This window comes from Buteo buteo, chromosome Z, assembly GCF_964188355.1.
Source record: "Buteo buteo chromosome Z, bButBut1.hap1.1, whole genome shotgun sequence".
Classification (NCBI taxonomy): Eukaryota; Metazoa; Chordata; class Aves; order Accipitriformes; family Accipitridae; genus Buteo; species Buteo buteo.
This window is the reverse complement of record NC_134204.1, coordinates 87,510,607-87,532,762: the sequence shown is the minus strand read 5'-3', so window position 1 is coordinate 87,532,762 and position 22,156 is coordinate 87,510,607. Positions and strand designations below refer to the sequence as shown.

General features: G+C 43.6%; 1 protein-coding gene across 6 annotated transcripts in view; it reads right to left on the bottom strand.

Annotated features, from left to right (window-relative positions):
• Positions 1-21,422, bottom strand: part of CAST (calpastatin) — a 65,248-nt gene extending 43,826 nt beyond the window's left edge. For 2 of the 6 annotated variants that reach the window (XM_075021108.1, XM_075021110.1), the window contains exons 1-3: positions 21,276-21,422; positions 15,863-15,928; positions 4,916-4,987 (exon numbers count right to left, since the gene is read on the bottom strand). In XM_075021108.1, coding sequence (XP_074877209.1) covers positions 4,916-4,987; positions 15,863-15,928; positions 21,276-21,317 — 180 coding nt within the window. In that variant the 5' untranslated portion in view covers positions 21,318-21,422. Of the gene's footprint in view, positions 1-4,915; positions 4,988-15,862; positions 15,929-20,971; positions 21,040-21,275 lie in introns of those variants that run through there. The other 4 variants (XM_075021107.1, XM_075021111.1, XM_075021112.1 and 1 more) reach the window with 3 other exon arrangements.
• Positions 21,423-22,156: the final 734 nt, after the last annotated feature.

Below are 22,156 nucleotides of genomic sequence, written 5' to 3'. Positions count from 1 at the left end.
AGTTCTCATGATTTTTACATGCAGGACTACACGCTGACAACAGCTCTGAGGGCAGCTTGTAGGAACAGCCCCGTGATTTGCCACGGTCTTGCTGCAAAACACCTATAAATTGGAGATCTGTGTGCCATGACACGTATCTACTCTAAGGAGAACATGAAAAGGAAGTTCTCAGCCCTTTAAAATATTTTCCTGAATAACCTCAAAATTTATAGATAGCCTCTCCAACCTTCACAATATGAGTGGTAACACAGGAATAAATTCACGCATTTCCATGGACATTCCCAAACAGTACTGTGACTTCAGATGCCTTCTACTCAAAAATATCTTCCTTCACAATAAGGTGCCTGTGCAAAACTCACAAAATAAAAATTTAGTGACAGTTAAGTAAGGTATGTAGCAGACCTCCCCCCCACCCCACCCTGCAAATATACTGACAGTAGGAATCACTTTTGATCGTAATCTAGATAAACTTGTGACAGAATTTCCAGTCTGCTGCAGAAATAGTAGGGACTTCACTCAAAGATATTTAGTAATTACTCTTTTTTTCTTGTTGTTTCCGTGCTTATTGCACAAGAAACCAGATTGAATCCCCCTTTAAAACTGTGTTAATTTGGATGCCAGCTGAAAGTAACTAACCTTAAATTTCTTAAATCATTAAGATCAAGAAGCTTCTGAAAATATTCAAGATCAGTCAAGTCTGAAACAAATACAGTTCTTAGTGAATTTCCACTGTTGTTGATTTCTTCCAGCTGCTTCAATAAATTGTCCATTAAAGGAATATGGACAAAGATTCTCACTTCACTAAGCTACAGCAGCCAGCAACAAAAAGAAAATTACTCATTAAGAACTCATTAAGACCAATTCCAAAAATCTGCTACATAAAAAGCAGTAAAACTTCATTTGATATCAAATCAAATTACCATAAGAACACAAAGATACAAGGAAGATAGCTGGATCCAGCTGTGTTCAAATATTAGTGCCTTCTATTAGTAGCTATGATTGAACATCAAGCTAGAAATTGGCTTTCCTGTTGGCTATGGAACTGGCAAAAACAATTTAAAAGGCTGTAAAAGAACACACAGCAGCGCTTCCAGAGTACCTTCTGCAGAGGAAGACGGTTATTTCAGTTTTTCCTCTTCACTGCTGCCTGCTAATAATGGTAGCAATGACCTCCTAGTTTGTGCACCTTGGCAGTTCATGTATACATGGAAAAGACTGCTCATGAGCAACCAGTAAATATTCCTGATGATCATAACCTTACTTGAATCTGACTATTCACGCCATTTATCTGACAGGGTACTAGTACAAGGCACATGTTTACTGAAAACACCCTGGTACAGTCAAACAGGACTTCACATCAAAAAGAAAAGACAGACTTGTCACAGACAGAAGTCAGAACATCTGTTTCTGTTGACTATCTTTAAATTATTCATTTACATTTGCGTCATACAGAAACTGGGCACATCAAGGTTGCCGATTAAACTTCCTAGGTGCCCTTAACACAGAGAACACAAAAGCCGTACAGGTATAAAAAAAGAGGAGACAAGATTCCTTATACCACGTGGACACATATGCAGCTGAATAAAATCCCTGTATGTCAACACTGAGCGGAAGCTGTGAGTAAATACTATCTGCAATGCCAGGAACTTAAGAGTGAAATAATAAAGAGAACAGGCATAAAATTAAGACATAAAGAGAATGGCCGTTCAGATACACAGTGCAACGAAAACGAAGCCAGACAGGTAAGTGCTTGCTCTTAGGAGTAGTCCACATTACAGGATAGCATCACAGGAAAATTAAGCTACCCACATATTAGCCAGGCATTAAGCAATGACAAACATTCATCACGCAAGTTCCCGTATCTTAAACTCAGAAATACAGGCGACCCAAGCAGAATGCAAGCCATCAGTTATTATTACATACTAACTGAAAGAAAAATTACTTAGGCCATAATAGAGGCATCAAAAACCCCTTTGGCTATTCAATTTAGATCAAGTAATTTCACCACAGGGTAAGACTAGGTTAAAAAAAGAACAGCTCTATCTGGAGCAACTTAACTGCCCCACCTCACCCGCCTCTTCAAAGAGGTTAGAAATTTGTCTGGGATAAGGTACATTAGTGAAAAATATTATTGACTCACAAAATGATTATGGAATCAAAAGAGATTTTGCATGCAGGACAGATTAAAGCTACATCAGGGAAAAAATTAAAAGGAAGAAACAGCAGTCCCAAAGTTGTCTAAAAACTGGTAGAATATCTTTGATTGCATTAAAAGATCTGATCTATTTTTTCAGCAAAAGAGAGAAGGCTGCCTTGCCTTTTCAAGAAATACTTCCTTTCCTGTAAAATTCCTGTTAAAAAAAAAAAAAATCCCTGCAAAATTTTTCTTTAGAATAGGTATTTTTAGAGACAAAAAGAAGGGCAGAAAAGAGTACAGCTAGCCAAATGGCTTAAAAAAAAATACGGGTGGCACAAACTGCAAGAACAGAGCAATAAATCTCTGAGTTCTGCTCTACTTTAAATAAGGCCACATGATCACAGGAGATTGTTAAAAGATATAATTAAGAGAAGGTTTAGCCTAACTGAAGAAAGGTAGTCATAGCCAGGTGGGAACTAAAAAGGTTAAACTTAAAATAGCTATTGATTAAGAGTCAGTATTAGACAGCAGGAGGTAAGTATTTTCATAGTACATAATCTTTACTAATAAATATTTTGGAATGTCACAGAAGCTGGAGAAGCACCAAGTACTGAATTAAAACACATAGCCTAAGTTGCCATAACCTAATATAAAGCAATTCCTGACAATTGCATTACGTCACATTTTTTTCATGACAGTACCTTCCAGTTCTTATGCTTAATACTGTCACTGGAAATTGTACCTTGCACACTTAATGTAAAAGATAGGCTTATGATAGAAAGAATACATACAGAAAAAGAGACTTAAAGATGTGTTAGTTAGCAAATTAGATGTGAGCTCCCACGCGACCATGCAGCTGGTGACTGAAACACAGAAAGATTATACGCAAGAAAGTCCCACTCTGTACAGCTGTCAGGGGAACTACGTACAGACAACTACATCCAGCTTAACTAGCAGGAGAAAGGCCCTGGCAAACTGCAAGGAATAGAAAGGAAAGCAACAAAAACGTTGGGCTGTCTTTAGTGACAAAAGCATTGAAAGAAAGGAACAACAGGACTTATATCCTTGTGTCCTCTTTCACTGCGTAGAAAGGAAAAATAATTACTTAGGTAGCATAGAGATATCTTTAGGAGTATTATTTTACAAAAGCATTGATTAAGAAAATAAAAAATCCCATTCAAAAGTAGGAACACTTGCTGCCGGTAGGATCTTTCAAACGTTGGGCTATCTCCAGATATGGAACACCGTTGCAGATTAAACGGACTCCTCACCGTACTCTAGTTCAGCCGACTAAGGAGCAACCGGCCTCACATCCTGGGGGTGAACTGGCAAGCTGGAAAGCCCCTGGCTCACATACAGGAGAGTGAAGGTGTCTTGAAAAATATTTTGAAAGGTGGTTTGGGAATCCAGAAGTGCAAGATAACCAAAGTACAGAACAAGACACCAGAGCTAAAACAAAGGCATCTCTCTTGCCTATACTACTGACTAGCAGCCAACTACTTCACTCTATAAATAGCACCATTAGGATGGGCCCAATTTGAGTTCTCCCTGAATTGCAGCTGGACTGCATGCTAGGTAAGTCTCCCTTTGAGCAGGGACGCCTCTCAAGGTTTGAAATTCCTTACCTGAGACTAAGAAATCCTTCCTTGCCCAAGGCAGAGAGATCCCCTACCCACACAGATCCTTGGTAAGTGACCGATAGCATGCTGAATTAATACTATGAAACATTCCTTATCTGTGTAGCTACTCAGTATTATTACAAATATTGTATGGATAATTCCATTAGACATAAATCATTGACCAAGTCTGAGATTTAAGATTGGACCTAGCCACAGCTAGGCCCCATAAGGAGTTTAGAAAGCAAGAGGGTCCACTCTGAATCCTGTGACTCAACAGGAGGGTCCTCCTTACTCTTTGCATCTCCGGTCTCTCTATGAATCCTTCTAACTCGATTCTACCTCTATTTTCCTTTGTATGTTTCTTCCATGAAGTAATTAATAAGGTGAACCTTGCCAACAATCTTACTGAAGCATGTCAAACCACTGTTAAACTTTGTTAAATTCCATCAAACTTACTGAACTCTGTCAAATTATTATTTTACTTCAATAAAACATATCGGTGCTTCTCTTTTGAGTGACATGCATTCCGCTCATCGATAACAAATATGCACCTAACAGGGATTACCAACTACAGCCATCAGAAAGCGTATTTTCAACACCCTTTTTCAACAATTTGCAAGACCTGAGCACACTTAATGTGATCCCCACTTCTCTTCATTAAGCATCAACTGCACTCCAATATGCAAGTCATCTTTATAACACCTCTTACACTAACTTCCTGAAGGACTGAACTGCTCCAGGTGCTATGAAAGCAAAGACACTTATTGGTGCTTGGATCTCATCAGGTCCTGCCGAGTAAACAGAATCCCAACATACAAACAATACCTAAGGTTCAAAAAGGAACCATACCCCCATCAGTCAAATGAAATTTGCCACTGATATAAATGGGACCAGGATTTTTTAAAGTAACTAGGAGACTAACAAGAACACGTGAAATGGGGGAGTGTTACCAAGTCTATTTCCTCAAGAAGTCCATGCTGGCATTCTGCTGATCTATGTTCCTCTTTCATTTCAATTCACTACAATTTCTAGCAAGACATGAAGAGCATCATAGTGTTGCTGAATGCTGGCAAACCCATTTTCTATCCCATTGCAGGGATGAAGTCATACCATACCCTTTTCACTTTTAAAAGAGAGCACTTCCTTAAGTATGCATTACCTTAACAGCAGAAGGTGCTCCACTTGTCTGTGTTTTGGGGGGTTGGCTGACATTAGGACTTGCTGGTTTCTTCTACAAAATAAAAGAAAGACATAATAAACATCAGAATTGTTGATGAAGAAAATGAAAAGCCAAGTAAAACTGTAAACCCCCCCAAAAACCCCAGTATAGGAAAAAGGTACACTAAAAAAAGTCCATTAGAACATTTTATGCAAAGCAAGTAATCCAAAAATAAATTCTCCTATGTAACTTTAATTCACATAGACTCATTTCAGACAGTTTTGCCCAGCCCACAACAGGCTGAGTTCTCTTGTACTGTTTTATGGACAATATATAAATCTGTGCTATTTCCTGTGGCAGAGCAACTCTGTTTAATTTAAAGCAACAGCAACCATATATACTTCAATGAAAAGTTTCAATGAAAGTAAGATGGGAAAGCTATTGCTGTACGGATATAACTTGAATGACAACACAGAAGGTTAACATTACACCTCAGGCAGGGAAGTAAAGATACAAAGCTAAGGGCAAAATGATGTCTTTTCTAGTTAATAGATACTCTTGCAACTGAAACAAAACCATTACGCCCCCTTTGAACCTCTAGTTTTCGACCAATGCAATGCCATTATTATCAAGTACCAATAAATACCACTGCAAAAACTCAGCAATTGCTGAAATCACATCTAATGAAGACTGGGAAAATAAGCTGTTAGTAATGAACACAGCAAAAAGCATCAGATTTTTGGAGGCAGCAGATGGGTAAGACCTATTCATTTTCTCTGCTAAGTGGAAGCTCATGATTCACAACACAACTAAAGCGTTCACACTTTAATTATTCTCTACAAGCAGGGAAGTCTGCAGAATGATGAGAGATTCAATCAGCAAACTTGCATGCAAAGTCAGAAGCACCAGTTTGCAATTGATGGGAGACTAGGTACTGTTACAGACTGGGAGACTCAGAGACCTCTGTCATTAAGGTAATTCCACCTCCTGTTCTCTTTCTGATTTAGCTCCAAAACCAGGAGAGCACCTCGAATAAACAAAGCTGCAGATTCAACAGTCAACCTCCAGTCAGAACCTGGGGCAGTGGGCCACCTTCTGTGGCCATTTATGTAACAAAAACGTGGCCCAACAGCGGAGACTGGCACAAACTGGGATATTTACATCAAGGATTTTACACTTAGTATTGGCCGCACTGGAAGCAAAGACATCCAGGTAAGATTTCACAGTATGTTGCAAAACCCAAGTGGAATAGTGATTTTTCCTGTTAAAGGGATGTTAGGAGCACAGCTACCTCCACCAGATGCTCCAGCCCAGGACCCTCCTGCACCGCTGCTGAAGCCCAGTGCTCGCCACTACAGACCAGTACCAACCTGCCCAGCTGCTGAAGCCCAGCCCAGCGCCTGGCAAAGCTGAGCACAAATCCCAGACACACACACAGGACACTGACACAGCCAGCTACGCCACTGTCAGCAGCACCCCTACACAGGACCCACATCACACACCAGCACCCACAGCCATGTCCCCTCCTCTGGGCCTGGCAGAGGCAGGAGGTCACTAGTGCAAGCACACACTTGGCACCCTCTGGGGTCACAAGCACAGGCACAGTCCTGTGTTCCCCTGTGCACTGGCATGGCCCCTCATGTCCCCCAGGTGATGTACTTGAGAAGTGATGTACTTGAGAAGACCACAAAGGTCTTGCGAAATAAGATATCCTTTGCATACACAAGGCATGCTTTGCTAACGACTGTGCCCCTGAAGGAGAACTAAAAGACTGATAAGAAGGGAACATCCCACCCCAGGAGGCACCTAAAAGTTGAATAATTGCTAATAGGCATGAAGTCAGCAAAAAAAATCTTAGATAACTGGAGGAAAGGTAAAGGCAGCAGAGGGAGATCAGACCACCGACTCAATTCAAGACCAAAAGACTTACCCCCCCACTCTCCTTGAGCATGCACTGTAGAATAAAAGAACACCGTATCTTTAATTAGAAGCGGGAAACTTTAACCCAATAGAAACTGTACTATATAAGCGACTACCCTTAACAGTTTTGGGGAAGAACTTTGGAAACTGAATGTGTATAACTGAACTGTATAAATTGCTTGCCCATTTACACGAGGTGTGCTAGCTTTGTGGATTACCACCAAGCCCCCGTCTTTGCACAAACATGAATTGGAATAAAATACCTCTGCTCTGTGTGTATATTGGCATTTCGCACACTGGGTAAACAACCCCACTTGTGGTACAACACTGGCACCCCTGCCCAGACCTGGGGACACCTACTCACCCACTGGCCGGGCTTCACGTTTGCTGGTGGATACACATGCACACCCCACGCACACCCAGTGTGGGGAGGACACAGACCCTTGCCCCCCCGCCCCACCAGCCGGCACCGGGCTCTGGGCTGTGAGCCCTGCACATTGCCCCATCAGCCGGCACCATCCTACCGACCCCTTCCAACACCCTGGACGCTCGCGTTTCCCAGCCTCACCAGTTGCAAAGTCCCGGTGTGCTGCAGTTACTCAAGAGTCCATCCACTACTGCCACTGACCAGGTTTGCTTCTGGCTGTTGCCTTCGTTGACACTAATTGCTCAGGTTTTATGTCTCTGCCCATCTGTCTCCCTCCCTTTCCTTATCCTCCCAGCTGAGAAGATAAACGTCCTCACTCTCCACACGTCCAACTAGTGCCACTGTCCAGGTTTATTCTTATCATAGCCTCCCTCATCATATGTCGGTCAGGTTTGTCTCGGTATTTTCTTCTTATGGCTCCTTTGGCCACATATCCTTAAAGAAGCACTCTCCTTCCACATACCCTTCAACCCCCATTACAATGAACATTTTAAATTCCCTTAAGAAAGCAGCAGTCTTCCAGCCGTAAGTGGCAATGCTCCTGAAGGCAGGTGACGGAGGTGTGAAGCATTACAATATTGTAGCAACAGTACCAAGATGCAGAGTGCCTTGGGTTTTATCTCTGATGTAGTGCATTAAAGACTCGGTAATAAGCATTATCCACAAATGCTTCAACTTTTAAATAAGTTATTAAGTTGCTGAAGGAACGCAAAATTTTAAGTGCTACCCTTCCATTTTCAAGAAGAAAAGAAGAAAAAAGTTGTCAAAAAAGAGCAGACCTCTGAAGAGCAATCGGTATTCTGGGTATGCCTTCAGTACCACAGCTATCGATTTCCACCTTAGGCTCAGCCTTTGGCTCAGGACCTCATGGTTCATGGTGTTCAGGAGTTACCTTTGGTACCTAAGACTATGTCTAACATAACTATGATGCTCTGAAAATCCACAAATAAAGTACTGTTTTGCAGAAGGAGTTTTTATGACACCTGACAATATATTCAAAAATTTCAGGCACAAGGCTAGCCTTTTTTTCTCCCCCCCAGTCTGAACTAGAAAAAAAACTAAAAGAGTGAAATAAATCCTGGTTCTATGCATGAGCTTATGTTTATCAATTAAACAGTATAAAGAAAAAAATTGTTAACGCAAATGTTTCTCTGTTTCATGGTAAGTGGTACAGCAATAAAGGTAGGAGAGAGAGAAGAAAAAGAAGCAAATAAATTCTCCTCTGGAGTACAGAGAGACTACCTGGAGATAAACTACATGGAAAGTTAAGCCACCACATCAGATCAGTATTCTTTACCGAATACTGACCACGATAGGCTAAATAGAGTAATACATTTTAGTTTCCAGGGTCATCTTCCAACACTAACTTCTTTGGTATCTACCCCCCTAATACATCTGTAAAAGCAGAAAAATTGGCCACATCATGCTTGGTTCATCCTTCTTTTAAGCTTATTAAAATAATGATGTTAGCTTCCCAGCATCCTCTCCACAATGCTCCCTCAAGGCAAACTAGCTCTGGCACCCTTTATCAACAAATCCATCAGAGCTGTTCCCATCTTCTCCCCCTACAAGAAGTGGAACAGTATTTTTTCTCTGTGACAGTCTCAGACACAATCAGCTGAAGAATCACGTTGCAGCTGTACCCACACCTCGCTTCCTAACCTGATAATAACAGAGCTAATGAATTACCAAAGCATATCTTCTTTATGAAATGAATTAGAAGAATCAAAAGCCTGTATAGAATTGTGTGTGAAGGAGTAAAAGCTGTGGCATACAGGTACTTATAATCTACTTTTCATTATTAGCAGTGCTTCAAAACAAAAAGCCAAAACACTGTTTCATAGTGGAATATTAATTCCCTCATGTTTAATAAAGGGCAAATAAAATACATGTCCCTTTGAAATGTAGATTTTCCAAGGGAAGTCACTCATTAAGTCTGGTGTCTAGAAATATAGATTAAATGTTCATTTCGGACTGTAATATTCAAGTGTTTGTTTTAATACTGCAATGAGAATGCATATGGTACATGCATTCACATAGGTGGGGAAAAAAAAAAAATCACATGAGGAAAGAACATGCAATCTCTGTCCTGGAAATGCTTTTGACAACCATAAGCAGCACTTAAGCCTCTACCTTTCAATCATTCATTCAAGAATTGCTTGAGCAGCAATCACACTCTATTTCTTCCTATGGTGGGAAGAGCCTCACATCATAACAGAACCCAAAGAGTACCAAAGCTTAATTGAAATAATGCTATTTTTCAACTACTTTTTGCACCTCAGCCAAAGAAGAACAAAAACAGAAAGGGAAAACAGGCAAGTGCGGCCAGTGCTGTAGTCCTCAGAAGCCCTCCACACCTCCACCAAGGATGGCAGAAGAAACCCTGCGGCCACCAGGTGCCCCTGGCATGTCCGGGCCGAGGGGGTGGACACCCCCGCCAGCCCCCCCAGCCCTTGGTGCAGGGGGAAAAAACCACAAACAAACAATGCAGTTTAAAATAAATGATTTGGTACCAAACTAGAAAGTAACCTCACAAACACTCCAATCAAAGTTACTTATACACCTTCATAATTCAGACCAGTAGTGGGCACCCCAATGGATTTTACCAGTCACAATGTCTTTACTCAGCATTATGCCCCTGGACTCTGAGTAACTCTTAATGCTTTTTCTAGATAAGGAATCCTAAACAACAAGCGTCAGGATTAAAAACTATCACAGAAATCCTGATGTCAGGGCAAAGAATCAATTCTATAAGAACAATAATGCTTCAGCGCCAATTATCACTGTCATCCCTTCAAAGTAAAGAATGTATTTCCTGTTATGAATAATGAGCTGGGCAAGCAGCACATAGTACATGCTGTAAAGCATGACTCGACATGGCAGGGTGTGTTAGGGAGGGTCATTTCATACCATATCTGGTAAAACTTGGCTCCACTCTAAGCTGGGGCTTCAAATTCCTAGACAATACGGCTCCATCTTCCTCTTAATATCACATTTTTACATTCATACCAGCAATCCACAGGCTGGACTTTTAAACTGATACAGAAGCTCTCTGGGGTATTCCCCTCTATAACAGTAAAAAGAGGATAGGTCTTTCCAGATTACATGCAGTTAATAACACAAGCATGAATCAATTCAAAACAGAGTAGGGGGTTTTCAGAGCAGAATCTCACACAGTGGCAATGTTTGGTTTGCATTGATCTTGCAAATTACACACATGGTTATATACTAAAGCATACTGTGCCCCCAAGGGCAGCCCTCTGAGGAGCAATACTGAACAAGGCATTCAAGAACAGGACAGCAGGACCATGCAACTCATTACGACACAAGACCTGCCTTGCTGAGTCCGGCCAAAATTTCACTTACCTCATTTCCCTGTCTCTAGCAGTAGCCAACAGCAGATACAAAACAGTACAGTGATGTAGAAATACATCAGGTACATGTTGATACTCCTTCTAAATACTCTCATAGATTCAAACAATTTGTGGCTCAGGGACTTCTTAATTTCAGTGTATTGTATAAACTGTCCTGGGTTTCTCTTCAGTGATTTCATCCCATGTCCCCGTGAAAGTATTTATATTTTAGCATCCAAAAGCTTCTAGAGCACTAATGCCTTGATGGCATACAAAGTCTGCAGTGATCTGAAATTGGTGGAGGGGCACACGTAAGCTGAAGATGTCAAGATGAGGGGTAAAGGAAAACCACACCAGCTGTCTCTCACATCCTAACACTTTACATACAAATTGCTAAAAGCCTTGGAACATCAGGAGGGAAGGAGAAAAAAGGAAATTTGCTATTTCATACACTTTGCAGTAGCATGGTACAAATATGTTGACTCAGGACCATGATGTCAAAACACAGTGAGAAAACAGAGAGACAGATACTGGAAAATAGCAGCACATCACTCACTTTTACTGGATGGCAGGTGCATCCCAGCTGCAAACATATGCAACAGCTTCAAGGGCAAGAGCAACCACCAATTCCAACAATGATCGATTCTTTTCTGTTAACATCTACCATACGCACATCCACAAGGAATGAAAATGTTTCATTAAAGCTGATTTAGATTCTCAAAACCTGTCTGATTCTCCTTAGAATGTGAATTCAACAAATCTAAGGTTCTGAAAATGAAGACATAAGGAGTTATGGTATATCCCTGTGACTTGAACCTTTGTCCTTGAGCAGTGCCCAATACAACCATAATACGTGGACACTTTCACTGTCCATTACACTGATAGAGAACTGCCTGTATCTTTTTTTGGTTACATATTCTAACACATCTGCAGTTTCCAACTCTGTCCCTCCAGCAAATCTGCCTACTTCCACAAGACACCATGTACAGATACATTCAGTTGCTCATCATTACATTGACAGATTATGTGTATCTCAACCTAAAGCTGACCGTTCCTGTAGCAAGTAGCTCCCCCAGTCTGTCTAGACTTGAAGCTTGAGTGGCAATGCTGAAATGAGGTAAACTGGATTTCAGTGTCATAGAAGGGTTTGGGTTGGAAGGGACCTTAAAGATCATCTAGTTCCAACCCCCCTGCCATCGGCAGGGACACCTTCCACTAGACCAGGTTGCTCAAAGCCCCATCCAACCTGGCCTTCAACACTGCCAGGGATGTGGCATCCATAAACTCTCTGGGCAACCTGTTCCAGTGCCTCACCACCCTCACAGTGAAGAACTTCTTCCTTAGATTAATCTAAATCTACCTTCTTTCCGTTTAAAGCCATTACCCCTTGTCCTATCGCTACATGCCCTTGTAAAAAGTCCCTCTCCAGCTTTCTTGTAGGCCCCCTTTAGGTACTGGAAGGCTACTGTAAGGTCTCCCCAGAGCCTTCTCTTCTCCAGGATGAAAAACCCCAACTGTCTCAGCCTGCCTTCATCAGAGAGGTGCTCTAGCCCCCTGATCATCTTCACGGCCCTCCTCTGGACTTGTTCCAACAGGTCCATGTCCTTCTTCTGGTGGGGGTCCCAGAGCTGAACACAGTACTCCAGGTGGGGTCTCACCAGAGCAGAGTAGAGGGGTTTTTGCAATGTACTGTGAAATCTTACTTGGATTACAAGTCCCAATACCGACCCCTGAGGAACGTCACTCATCACTGGTCTCCACTTGGACATTGAGCGGTTGACTGCAACTCTTTGAGTGCGATCATCCAGCCAATTCCTTATCCACCAAGTGGTCCATCCATCAAATCCATGCCTCTTCAATTTAGAGACAAGGATGTCATGCAGGACAGTGTCAAAATGCTTTGCACAAGTCCAGGTAGATGATATCAGTTGCTCTTTCCTTTCCTTTGATAACATATATAAAGTAATGGAGGAGATCAATCTTTCCAAGAGGGACATGGCCCTGAAAAGCAGAATATGACAGTCCTGTCCTTACCAAACCATTCCATGATACTTCTCTCCTGTGATAGATGCAATGGCACTGAATATTAGCGTAACCAACATGCTTTCAAGTAACTACCATAGGCTACTCTGAAGGATCAGGGTTAAAGTAAAATGGGTATATAGCCTTAAGGCCACATCTTAGTTCTTGTTTTCAGAAACTGAACAGACTAAATTTAGCATTCTAGAAGGAAGACTTGGAGCCTTAGTGCTGTGGCAAGCTTTATGTTTCTGGCCACTGAGCAGAAGAGGTGAATGTGGACCCTTGGGAACAGCAGCAGGGAAAGACTTGTGTGCATCCTTTACTTTCCAAGCTAGACAGCCATCAAGCAGAACGGAGGTTGCTGGAAACAGCTGCTTAACTCACCTGATGCCTGTCTCTACCAGCCAGTCAGCAAGCTCTAGCTGCGTGAATTCATTGTCAGCCACTCCAGTGTAGTACAACACAATGGATTTTAGAAGCTTCATTTTTAAGTGAGGAGTAGATACAAGCCACAGCTGCCAGCTACACTACTGACACCACGCAGGAAGGGAAGCCTGCTCCATGATTCACAGGGAAAGGCTCACTGCCTTCAGTGAGCACACGGCTTCCCCTCTGAGCTTTGAGGATGCTGTTTATCACGCAGCTGCATGCACCAGCCTGGTACCTGGTGACCTGGTTTCTATTCTCTCCTACTGAGCAGCTGGGTGACCTTAAGTAAGGCGAGTCCATCTCTGTGCTTCAGCACCTCTCCTTCCCCACATTTTATCTATGTCACTCAGGTAATGCATCTAGTCTCCTTTATACAATGCTTTAAGATCTAAGGATGAAAGTACTGCGTGATAGTTAAGCCGTAAGTCACTGCAAACTTAAAAAGTAAGTACTTCCTGAAGAAACAATCTTAGGAACTAATGTCTCTTGGTACTTGATAGATAAAGTGCACGTACTTCCTGCTATGATTACATGTAATTCCAAAACTACAGTGTTATTAAATAGATCATATTCACACTGGTAACTCCTAACTCTTTTAAAGCATTATTTTATTGTACTGTATTATGATGCTAGAAATGGAAAAAATCTTATGGAGCCATTTAATCCTCTCAGAACCTCTGTACACATGCATGTTTTACCAAGCAGGTTCCTGTTTACAGTAAACCTGCTGTGTTTTTTTCAATCTACTTTTATGTCTCCAAGAAGAAAAGGTTTAAGAAGCCTATTCTACACCTTAACAGTACTCACTGCGAGTTCTCCTTGATGTCATGGCTAATTAGCATCTGTGTCAGACCTTTCATACCTGTACTTTTCAAAGCTTTACTCTTCTTCTCTCACTCCTTCAGGACTGTATACACAAAGAATCTGAGAGACAGAGTCGTTTATTGTTATTTTTAGCTAAATGAGCATATGGGCTTTTCCAATTTTCCCTTCAATATGAATATGAACTCTTCAAAGATCTTTGTATTTCCTTGTCATTTTTATAATGCATTACCAAACCTTTTCTAGAAGGGAGGTGAACAAACTCAATATTTTAGACAAGGCTGTCCACAGCTATCGACAGATAGATTATAAATTTCAGGTTCAAAAATTGAAGACTACAGGAATAACCTCTGACTTTTAAACAAAAATATAACATTGCAGACTCTTGGGAAAGCTGTACAAAGATTCTGAGTTGCTACCTCAACTGCTTAAAAAATCAGAGTGTTCTGGAGGTAGATGTGAACCACAGTGGAGCTAATGCTGTTCAATGGGCCTAAGGAGAAGTGTTATGATCTACCTTCACTTTTAAGCATTGTAGAGTCAATGGAACAAGTCAAATATACAAAGAAATTCACAAGAGGAAACACACGCACAGTACTCTAAGGACTCAAAAAGCAAAACCATCAGGACAATAAACTTAGTAACAGCCTTCTTTTGCTAGCTAGAAACAGATCTTCTCAATGAGAGGTCAGAAACAGTAACTCCACAACCCCTACCACAGGCTTCAACTCCCACACTTCCCACAAAGTCAGCACTTCTATATTAAGAGCAACAATGTGCAAAGAATTTGGCATTGAACTAAGAATGTATAAGACAACAATGCTATTTAAGAAAAAACTAAACTGTCTACAGAGAAAAGGAGGAACATGTTCCCAGGCTAGACAAGCCTTCCTTGGTATTTGGACAGGAAAGAAAGGTAATTGCTTTAATCATCTACTTCAGAGGACAGTAAGAAAAGCACTCACTGGCCTTGATTTGCAGTGCAGTTAAACACACCACAGCTTAGACAAAGTTTATTTTCCAAACAGCTTCTGCTATGAACAAAGTATCAGGCACACCTACTTCTGGCTTCCCTATACCACTGATTGACATTTGAAGCCAACAAGTAGACAACTAGTATCAGAACCTTCTAGGAGTTCCTTCTTATTCTGAATCTGCTGTCAGCATTCCTTGGAAAAGCGCTGCTCCTGCTTGCAATAGCAGAGGCTGTTGGGGAACTAATTAATGAGCAGTACCAGCACCTCCTCTTTGCGATACCAGCCTGACTCACCATCGCACACAAGGACCCACCCCCAAGTGGCTAACAGGGCTTGCAGCTGCTAGAGGTGACCCTTCCAAGTACTGATCCTAACACTGCCTGCAACCCACAAAGCTTCTGATTGTCAACAATAGCCACTATGCTCAGACTATAAAGTTGCTTGTGTAAGCTCAATGTTATAACCCAGGAGTAAATACCAGTTCCTGAGGAGGCAGCATCTTGAAAAATAAGTGTTTTTTCTAACATACAGCACTGACTACATATTTGCAAGTGTGTCAGGAGATGGCCCAGACACGCAACATCTACGTATGAATTTGGATTTGTATCTTTGGAAGAAAAGCCAGGAGGCAGACAAGGTGGGAAGCATCACAGCGCACTCACTTCATCCATACTTCTGGACAGTTGAAAAACAAGGACCATCAGATGTGTCCCACAGTGTACCTGCACTGCAGAACAGACACATCCACTGAGATCTCTTCCACCAATACTAACATGAACTATTTGTGAAAGGATGAACAGAGCAAAGAAATATTTTCAGTAGGCTGCACAGCAGCACAAGACAAAAACTGTACATTCCTGGAATGAACAATGAGTGAATATAGTCACCAGTTAATTACCTGAAAACTAGCACTTTTGATAGCAAAAGACAAAAATCTGTATAGGAGGAAATTCATTACCAACTTTTCTTCTCAATATGTTAAAACAGTTGAATTTACCTCTGCCGCTTCTGCTTTTTTCTCTCCCGATTTGGAAGAAGCTCCACTTGCCTTCTTGTCACCATGCTGTAAGTAGAGAAAATAGATGTGTAGTTATTAAGATCTTAAATTATATGTTCTATGTAGGGAAATTCGCAAACATCTTAGTGCACATGTGATTCCTTTCACCTACCACGATACGACAGAAGGGAACATTTTAAGCTTCCCTTCTCACTAATGGACAGGATTTCTAAATGACCTGCTAGATACCTTAAAGTGAAATCACAGTCGTAAAGTCATGACTTCCAGGGCACTACACGTAATAACATGATTGTTCTTGTGCAAAGTTCTAGAAGATATTAAGCTTATCAACTCATTCCTCACCAGCACAGCACTCTCCGAATACTTGCTTCAGAAACACTGTCAGTGCCACAGGCTTCAGCAGAAACTCAACAGCTCTCAGAGAGACCAACACAACATGCGCAATCATGAGCACCCACTCCGACATTTGAACTTTCCTCAGACACATTAAAATGCTCATTATGCCCAGCCCTCGCTATCTGGAAGAAAGCTGTTACTACAATTTCTAGAATTCTGCTGCTGATATACAAAAAATAAATGCTGTAACAGTTCAGGCACAGGTGCACTTCAGGAAATACAGTTCTTCCAGGTTCCCCAAACCCCTTGCATCTTTCTCCCCCTCCAAGACTTTAAACCTCTTGTTTTCATCTAATCTGATGTGCAATCCCATTTGCTCTCCATGCATGACAATGTACAGAAAGACACAGTTCGTTCAGCATGCATGCTGGCATCCAGCACATATTTTACTCTCTGCATCTCTGAAAAGCGGTGAACACGGTCCCTCAAAAAAATCTTTTTCAAAAGCATATTGTTTAATCTTTAGAATTAAAAAAAAAAAAGCAAGAAATTTTACCATGAGTAGAAAAGTCAACATAATATATCTATTATCTAATATCTCAGCTAGTGTAACTTCCCACAGCAACTGAGACATCTGGGAACGAGGATTCATGTCTGATTTGTTTTAAGTAAAGACAGGAGATGATTTGAGACCCATTTATCCCCTTCTGTTTTGAGGGCTGAGCAGCAGGAGGTAAAGTTTGCTAAGCCACTAAAGTAATGAGCTCCTATGGATTTTTCTTTACATGGCTATAGGGAGAAAGTAATGATCCATGTATCACTGCACTATCTTCAACAGGAATGTGTTCAAGCACATCAGCAGACAGGCTGGGAAAACACTATAGCTGAATGAACAAATAAAACTAAAACTAAAAAAACCAGCACGTCTCTAATCTGTTTCCATTATGGTGTTACATGACAAAAATTTTAAAAATTGTGTTAGACAACCTCTAGTAATTCAAGTTTTTAAAATTAATTTGGGCATCACTAAGATACTTGACAAGTTTTAAAATTGAAAATGCTATTCTCATATTCCAATTGTGCCTCTTCAGAGGAATAACAAGCCCCGCAAGTTTGTCTTTTCAGGTGAGAGATGAATTGATTCACTGCCCCATAATAGCACTTTCAGTGTAGACACAATTAACCCAGTTATCTGTGCTTTTTACTGCTACAATAAAAGCACACCACATACATACCAGTAAAAGCAACGTCAGCGAGCGTGCTCTTGCTGACAAAATTGTATCTCCAGAGCCAGGCTTAGGAGCTACAGCACCTGCCCAGCAAAACTCTGTTGTGTAGGCCAGGCTCTCTTCCTAAATGGATACCCTTGGCATCACAGCAGTCTAAAAGCCAAGCCAAGCGCTGCCCTGAATTCAGGTAATTCAGCTAATAAAGCAAGCACAACTTTATGTGCATTGCTTGTATTTTATTGCTTTTATTCATTTGCTTCTTCAAATTTGGACATAGCTTTAAAAACAGCAATGCCAATTAAAGCCCAGATTTTAATTTTTTTTCTTTTATTAAACCAAGACACTGAGTACAGGAGCCTTACTTAGCTCCTACTGAGCATGCCAGACTCTTACCAGGCCCAAATCTGGTGTTACTCTTCCTCGCTAAGTCTGTCTCATCATCTTCACACCAAGGAAACCCGTACCAGGCAGGACACGGCATCAATAGGGCACCCAGTCCCAGGATTATGGGGAAGGGGATACGCTGTGTCCCAGCTGGTGGATGGAGCTTGGAGCATCTCCTTGTGGGTGTCAAGGCTTCTGCATCTGCCCGCCTCGGCAGACTCTTCTGTTTTCCCATCCCCAGACCAGGCAGTCAGGTACAGCAGCCTGTGCTGCCTGCAGAGGGCAGGACAAGGGGGCTGGCAGGATTCCTTCAACCACCCTTCAAGTAGAATATCAACTCCACGTCCCTGAGGGACCCCAGGACAGCTTCACTGGTCAGAGAGGAGAAGGAATGGACCAGGACAAGGACCACAACTTTGCCACCCCTAAACTCAAGTTGGAGAGAGATTAAATGCATGCTGTCTTCCCTCCAGAAGGCTATGTCAAACAGCACCTATAATAACGAGACTTTGACTTAAAGGCCAAATACTGTTTATGTGAACTGTGGGAGCAAAGTGCGTATGGCTCAACCAAAGTAATTTTTTATCCCATAAGTTGGAGTCATGCAGTGTGTACACATTAAGCGCTGACACTCTCTGGCCTCAGATTATAAAACAGCCTATGAAAGTATTACCTCACTTGAAAGTCTGCCATCCTGAGGAGGTAACCTTGGAAAGCACAACTTCCTAATACACCTTCTGAGAAGACCATGCTGTTTCCCTGAACGGCTGATGCTTTAGGTATGAGAAGGGACCCTGTTTCAAAAATGCCCTTCCACAGCTCTTTTCTGCTCTGTTTTTCCAAGCACCGAACCTTCTAGTAAAAAAATAAATACATATATAAAATAAAGCCAAGAAATCAATCTGCTTAGCCAGAGACTAAACTCAGGTTTTCTGGGACAGTGTGCATGCATTGCTCCTTTACATTCCCAAGTGGATGAGAGAGTCTACCTTTCCTTTGGGTGCTCTCTCCTTTTTCTGCTCAACTTTCCTTACAATGCCAAAAAAACATATCCATAACCAAGCCAGTGGACAGGAGCAGCTCCAGCTCTGTCACACAAACAGTGGGCGTACAGCTGAAGTTACATTTCTAGTTTAACTAATGAGCTAACAACAATTCCTTACAGTTGTTAAGTTGGCCAAAGATATTTTCCAACTTTACTAACTAAAAACAAAACATGCAAACCCACCCATAATCACAGCTTCACAAAATACACAACGAAGTATCACGAATAAGGAAGTTTATCCTGAGATCTTCACCCTGTCCTACAAATGTCCCGCAAATGTCACGACACAATTGTTTTATAGACACACCTTTAACTTCTGATTTGTAAACCAGAAAGTAACTGGTCTAGGTGAAAAGCACAGAGCAAAATACTAACAGCTGAACACACAACCACATTCTCAGCCCACGCTTCCAAAAATCAGACCTCAACTAAAGGTCTTGCTTCAAGAAATTCCTCCTAGACCTCAGGAGCCCCACCAGCATTAATGAGCCTTTGGTTCAAAGCCACTGCGCAGCATCTCAGAGGACTGCAGTGACGACATGCTTGGTAACTGGGTGAGAAGGGAAGTCTCCCTGCAAGATTCTCAGCTGAAGTCAAGCAACTTTGCATTACAGATATTAAAGGAGACATGTCATTTTATGTGGACAGGAATCTGACCTTCCATTTTCAGTTGAAATTGGGAAGAAGATGGAGATCTTTGATGCTGCTCAGAGAACTGCCAGATGGAAAGAGGTATTGGGGAACTACCACTAAGCAATGCAAGTAATGGAAAGGTGAAAATTAGGTTCTTCTTGCAGCCATCCCATTCTGCTTTGAACAAACCAGCCAGTAAAAACCTTGGTAGAGCAACCGGTGAACCTCTTTTGCATCTGTTCCTCTCTCCCACCTTTTCTGCTTTGCTTACTCATCCTTTAGACTGTAAGGTCTTCCAGGCAGAGACCGCCCTGTGTGATGCACGTGCACTGGACAAGGGAGGACTCCAGTCTCACGTGGAGGCCAGCAGGTCCTACACTGCTGCCAACAACGGTAACAATGGGTTTCCAATGGAGCCTGTGGAGGAGAGGTTTCCCTACCTGATCAGAGAGAATCACATTGTCCTAGTGTCTCTTCCTACCCTGGATTCAGTGACCCAGGACTACCAAGGCCTTTAACATTTGTGTCATCACGTAATGCAGCAATTCCCAAATTTCTTCCCTGTGACTTTGTGTCACGTCCACCACGCTGCATCACTGATTTGACTTGACACAATGCACGATACTTGAAAAGATTACTAAACACTGATCCAAGCTACTTAGAGCAATTTAAAAGTACAGCTAAAAGTTCAGCAGATTTCATCTCCCTAGTTATATATTTAGGAAATACATTGAAGTGATGTTTTCCCTGAAAGGCACCTTACACAATGCACACTTTCTGAAAAACTTTATGCAAACCTTTTTTTCACCACTCCGTAGAGAGACCATTTCCTCATATGACTAAATAAATTATAAAGAAGACTTTTTAAAGCAATCGCAGGTTTGTCACAGCAATGGGTAGCGACCCAAGTCCAGCCAAACTGCACGGAGCCATCAGAGAGCTGTGGTTTGCTCTAGCAAGCGACGGCTATTCCTGGCAGCTCCACCACCCACCTGCAGTTAAGAATATGCTTCTGAAAAAAGGCGCACGGCGGGGTTCTTCCCACAGCCGAAACAATCCCATACAAACTCTGCCCGACGTCGAAAATCACCGTGTTTTGACGGAGCGGTACAGTTTTCGTCAGCTGGCGAGCTTGCGTGATCCGGAAGATGACGAAAACAGCCAACAGCACGAAAAAGCCCGCTTTTCGGAACCGCTTGTAAAAGACCGCAGAGGGATTCTGGAAGTACGCCCCGAGAACACCACGTTCTCATCCGAACGCGAAAGACTAATTTACCACACGAGCGCTTAAAAAAAAAGGCGCCGATTTGCCTCCGGTTCCCCACAAAAACCTTCCCTCACCCCTCCTCGAGCCTCAACACCCCCGAAGGGAGGGAGCCTTCACCGCAGCCCACCCGCTCCCCGGGGCTGCCCCAGCCTCACCGTCCAGCCCCCCCCCTTGCCCCTCAACCCCCTATTTACCATGGCGTACCACCACCGCGCGAAGGCCATGGCGCTGCCCGCAGCTCCTCACCGCCACGCCACGCCACGCCACGGCCCGGGCCGCGCCCCGGCAGCCGCCTCCACCCCAGGGCGGCACCCCGCCGCCTCAGCGGGCCTCCCGCCGCCGGGCTCCCCCCCACACAGCGGGGCGGCGGCGGCCTCAGCCTCACCGTAGGGGCCCGTGGGGCGGCCGGGGGCAACGCGTCGCGTCGGTGTGGCCGCCACCGCCCCACGCACCCACCTCCGAGCCCCCCCCCCCCCCCTTCCCTCTGCCCCATCTTACCGCGGCGGGGGGCGCCTGCCTCCCCGTCCCGGGCTGCGACATGGCGGCGGGGTTCCTTGCCGTCTAGCCCCCACCCCCCCGCCCCCCCAGGCGCTGCCGCGGGGTGTGCAGCCGGTGGCGGTGAGGAGCCGTCCCAGCGCCCGCAAGGCCTCTCGCAATGCGGACGGTCCCTCCCCTTCCTGCTGGGGCCGGGCCGGGATCGGGGACTGGGACCGGGGTGGGGGGGGCCCCCGTGGGGGAGGCGGGAGGCAGCCGGCGGCTGTGACTCAGGCCCGGGGCTGAAGGCGGGCGGGTACGGGGCGTGAGGCGGTGGGCCCCGGTGCCCGACGACGCTCACCCGAGACAAGAGTGGCTTTACTTAGAAGTTGAACTGTGGGGGGGGGGAATGCACAGACTGTTGCCTTTTCCTCATGAAAGGCTTTCCCCTTGGAAAAGCGTTGGGTACGGACAGCCCACCCTCAGCTGGAGGCTGGCGCCGGGGCAGCTCCTGACCCGTCATGGCTTCACCTGAGAGGGAGCCGGGCGGCGGGTGCTCCCCGGCTTCTCCGACAGCCTCGGCCCAAACTGTCCCGAAAGGCAAGGGACGCCTTCCCGCCGTGCAAATGCCCTCGGTTTTGAAGTCGGTCACGTTTCATGTGGGGCGGTGTGGTGGTAACGCTCACGTCTGGGGGATTCACCGTAGCTGGGGATATGAAATGGGAAAGCTTTGGAGGTCTGATGGGTTTTTAAGAGTGAGCCCCGAATGTGCTGGCCCGTGCGAGTCTTCACACAAAAGGAGCTGCCCAAGATGTACTGGCGGCTCTTCGGAAACACCACGGGAACAGGTAATGGTCGGTCAAAGCTGAAGGAAGATTAAGCACGACCAAACCGCCCTGATCAGC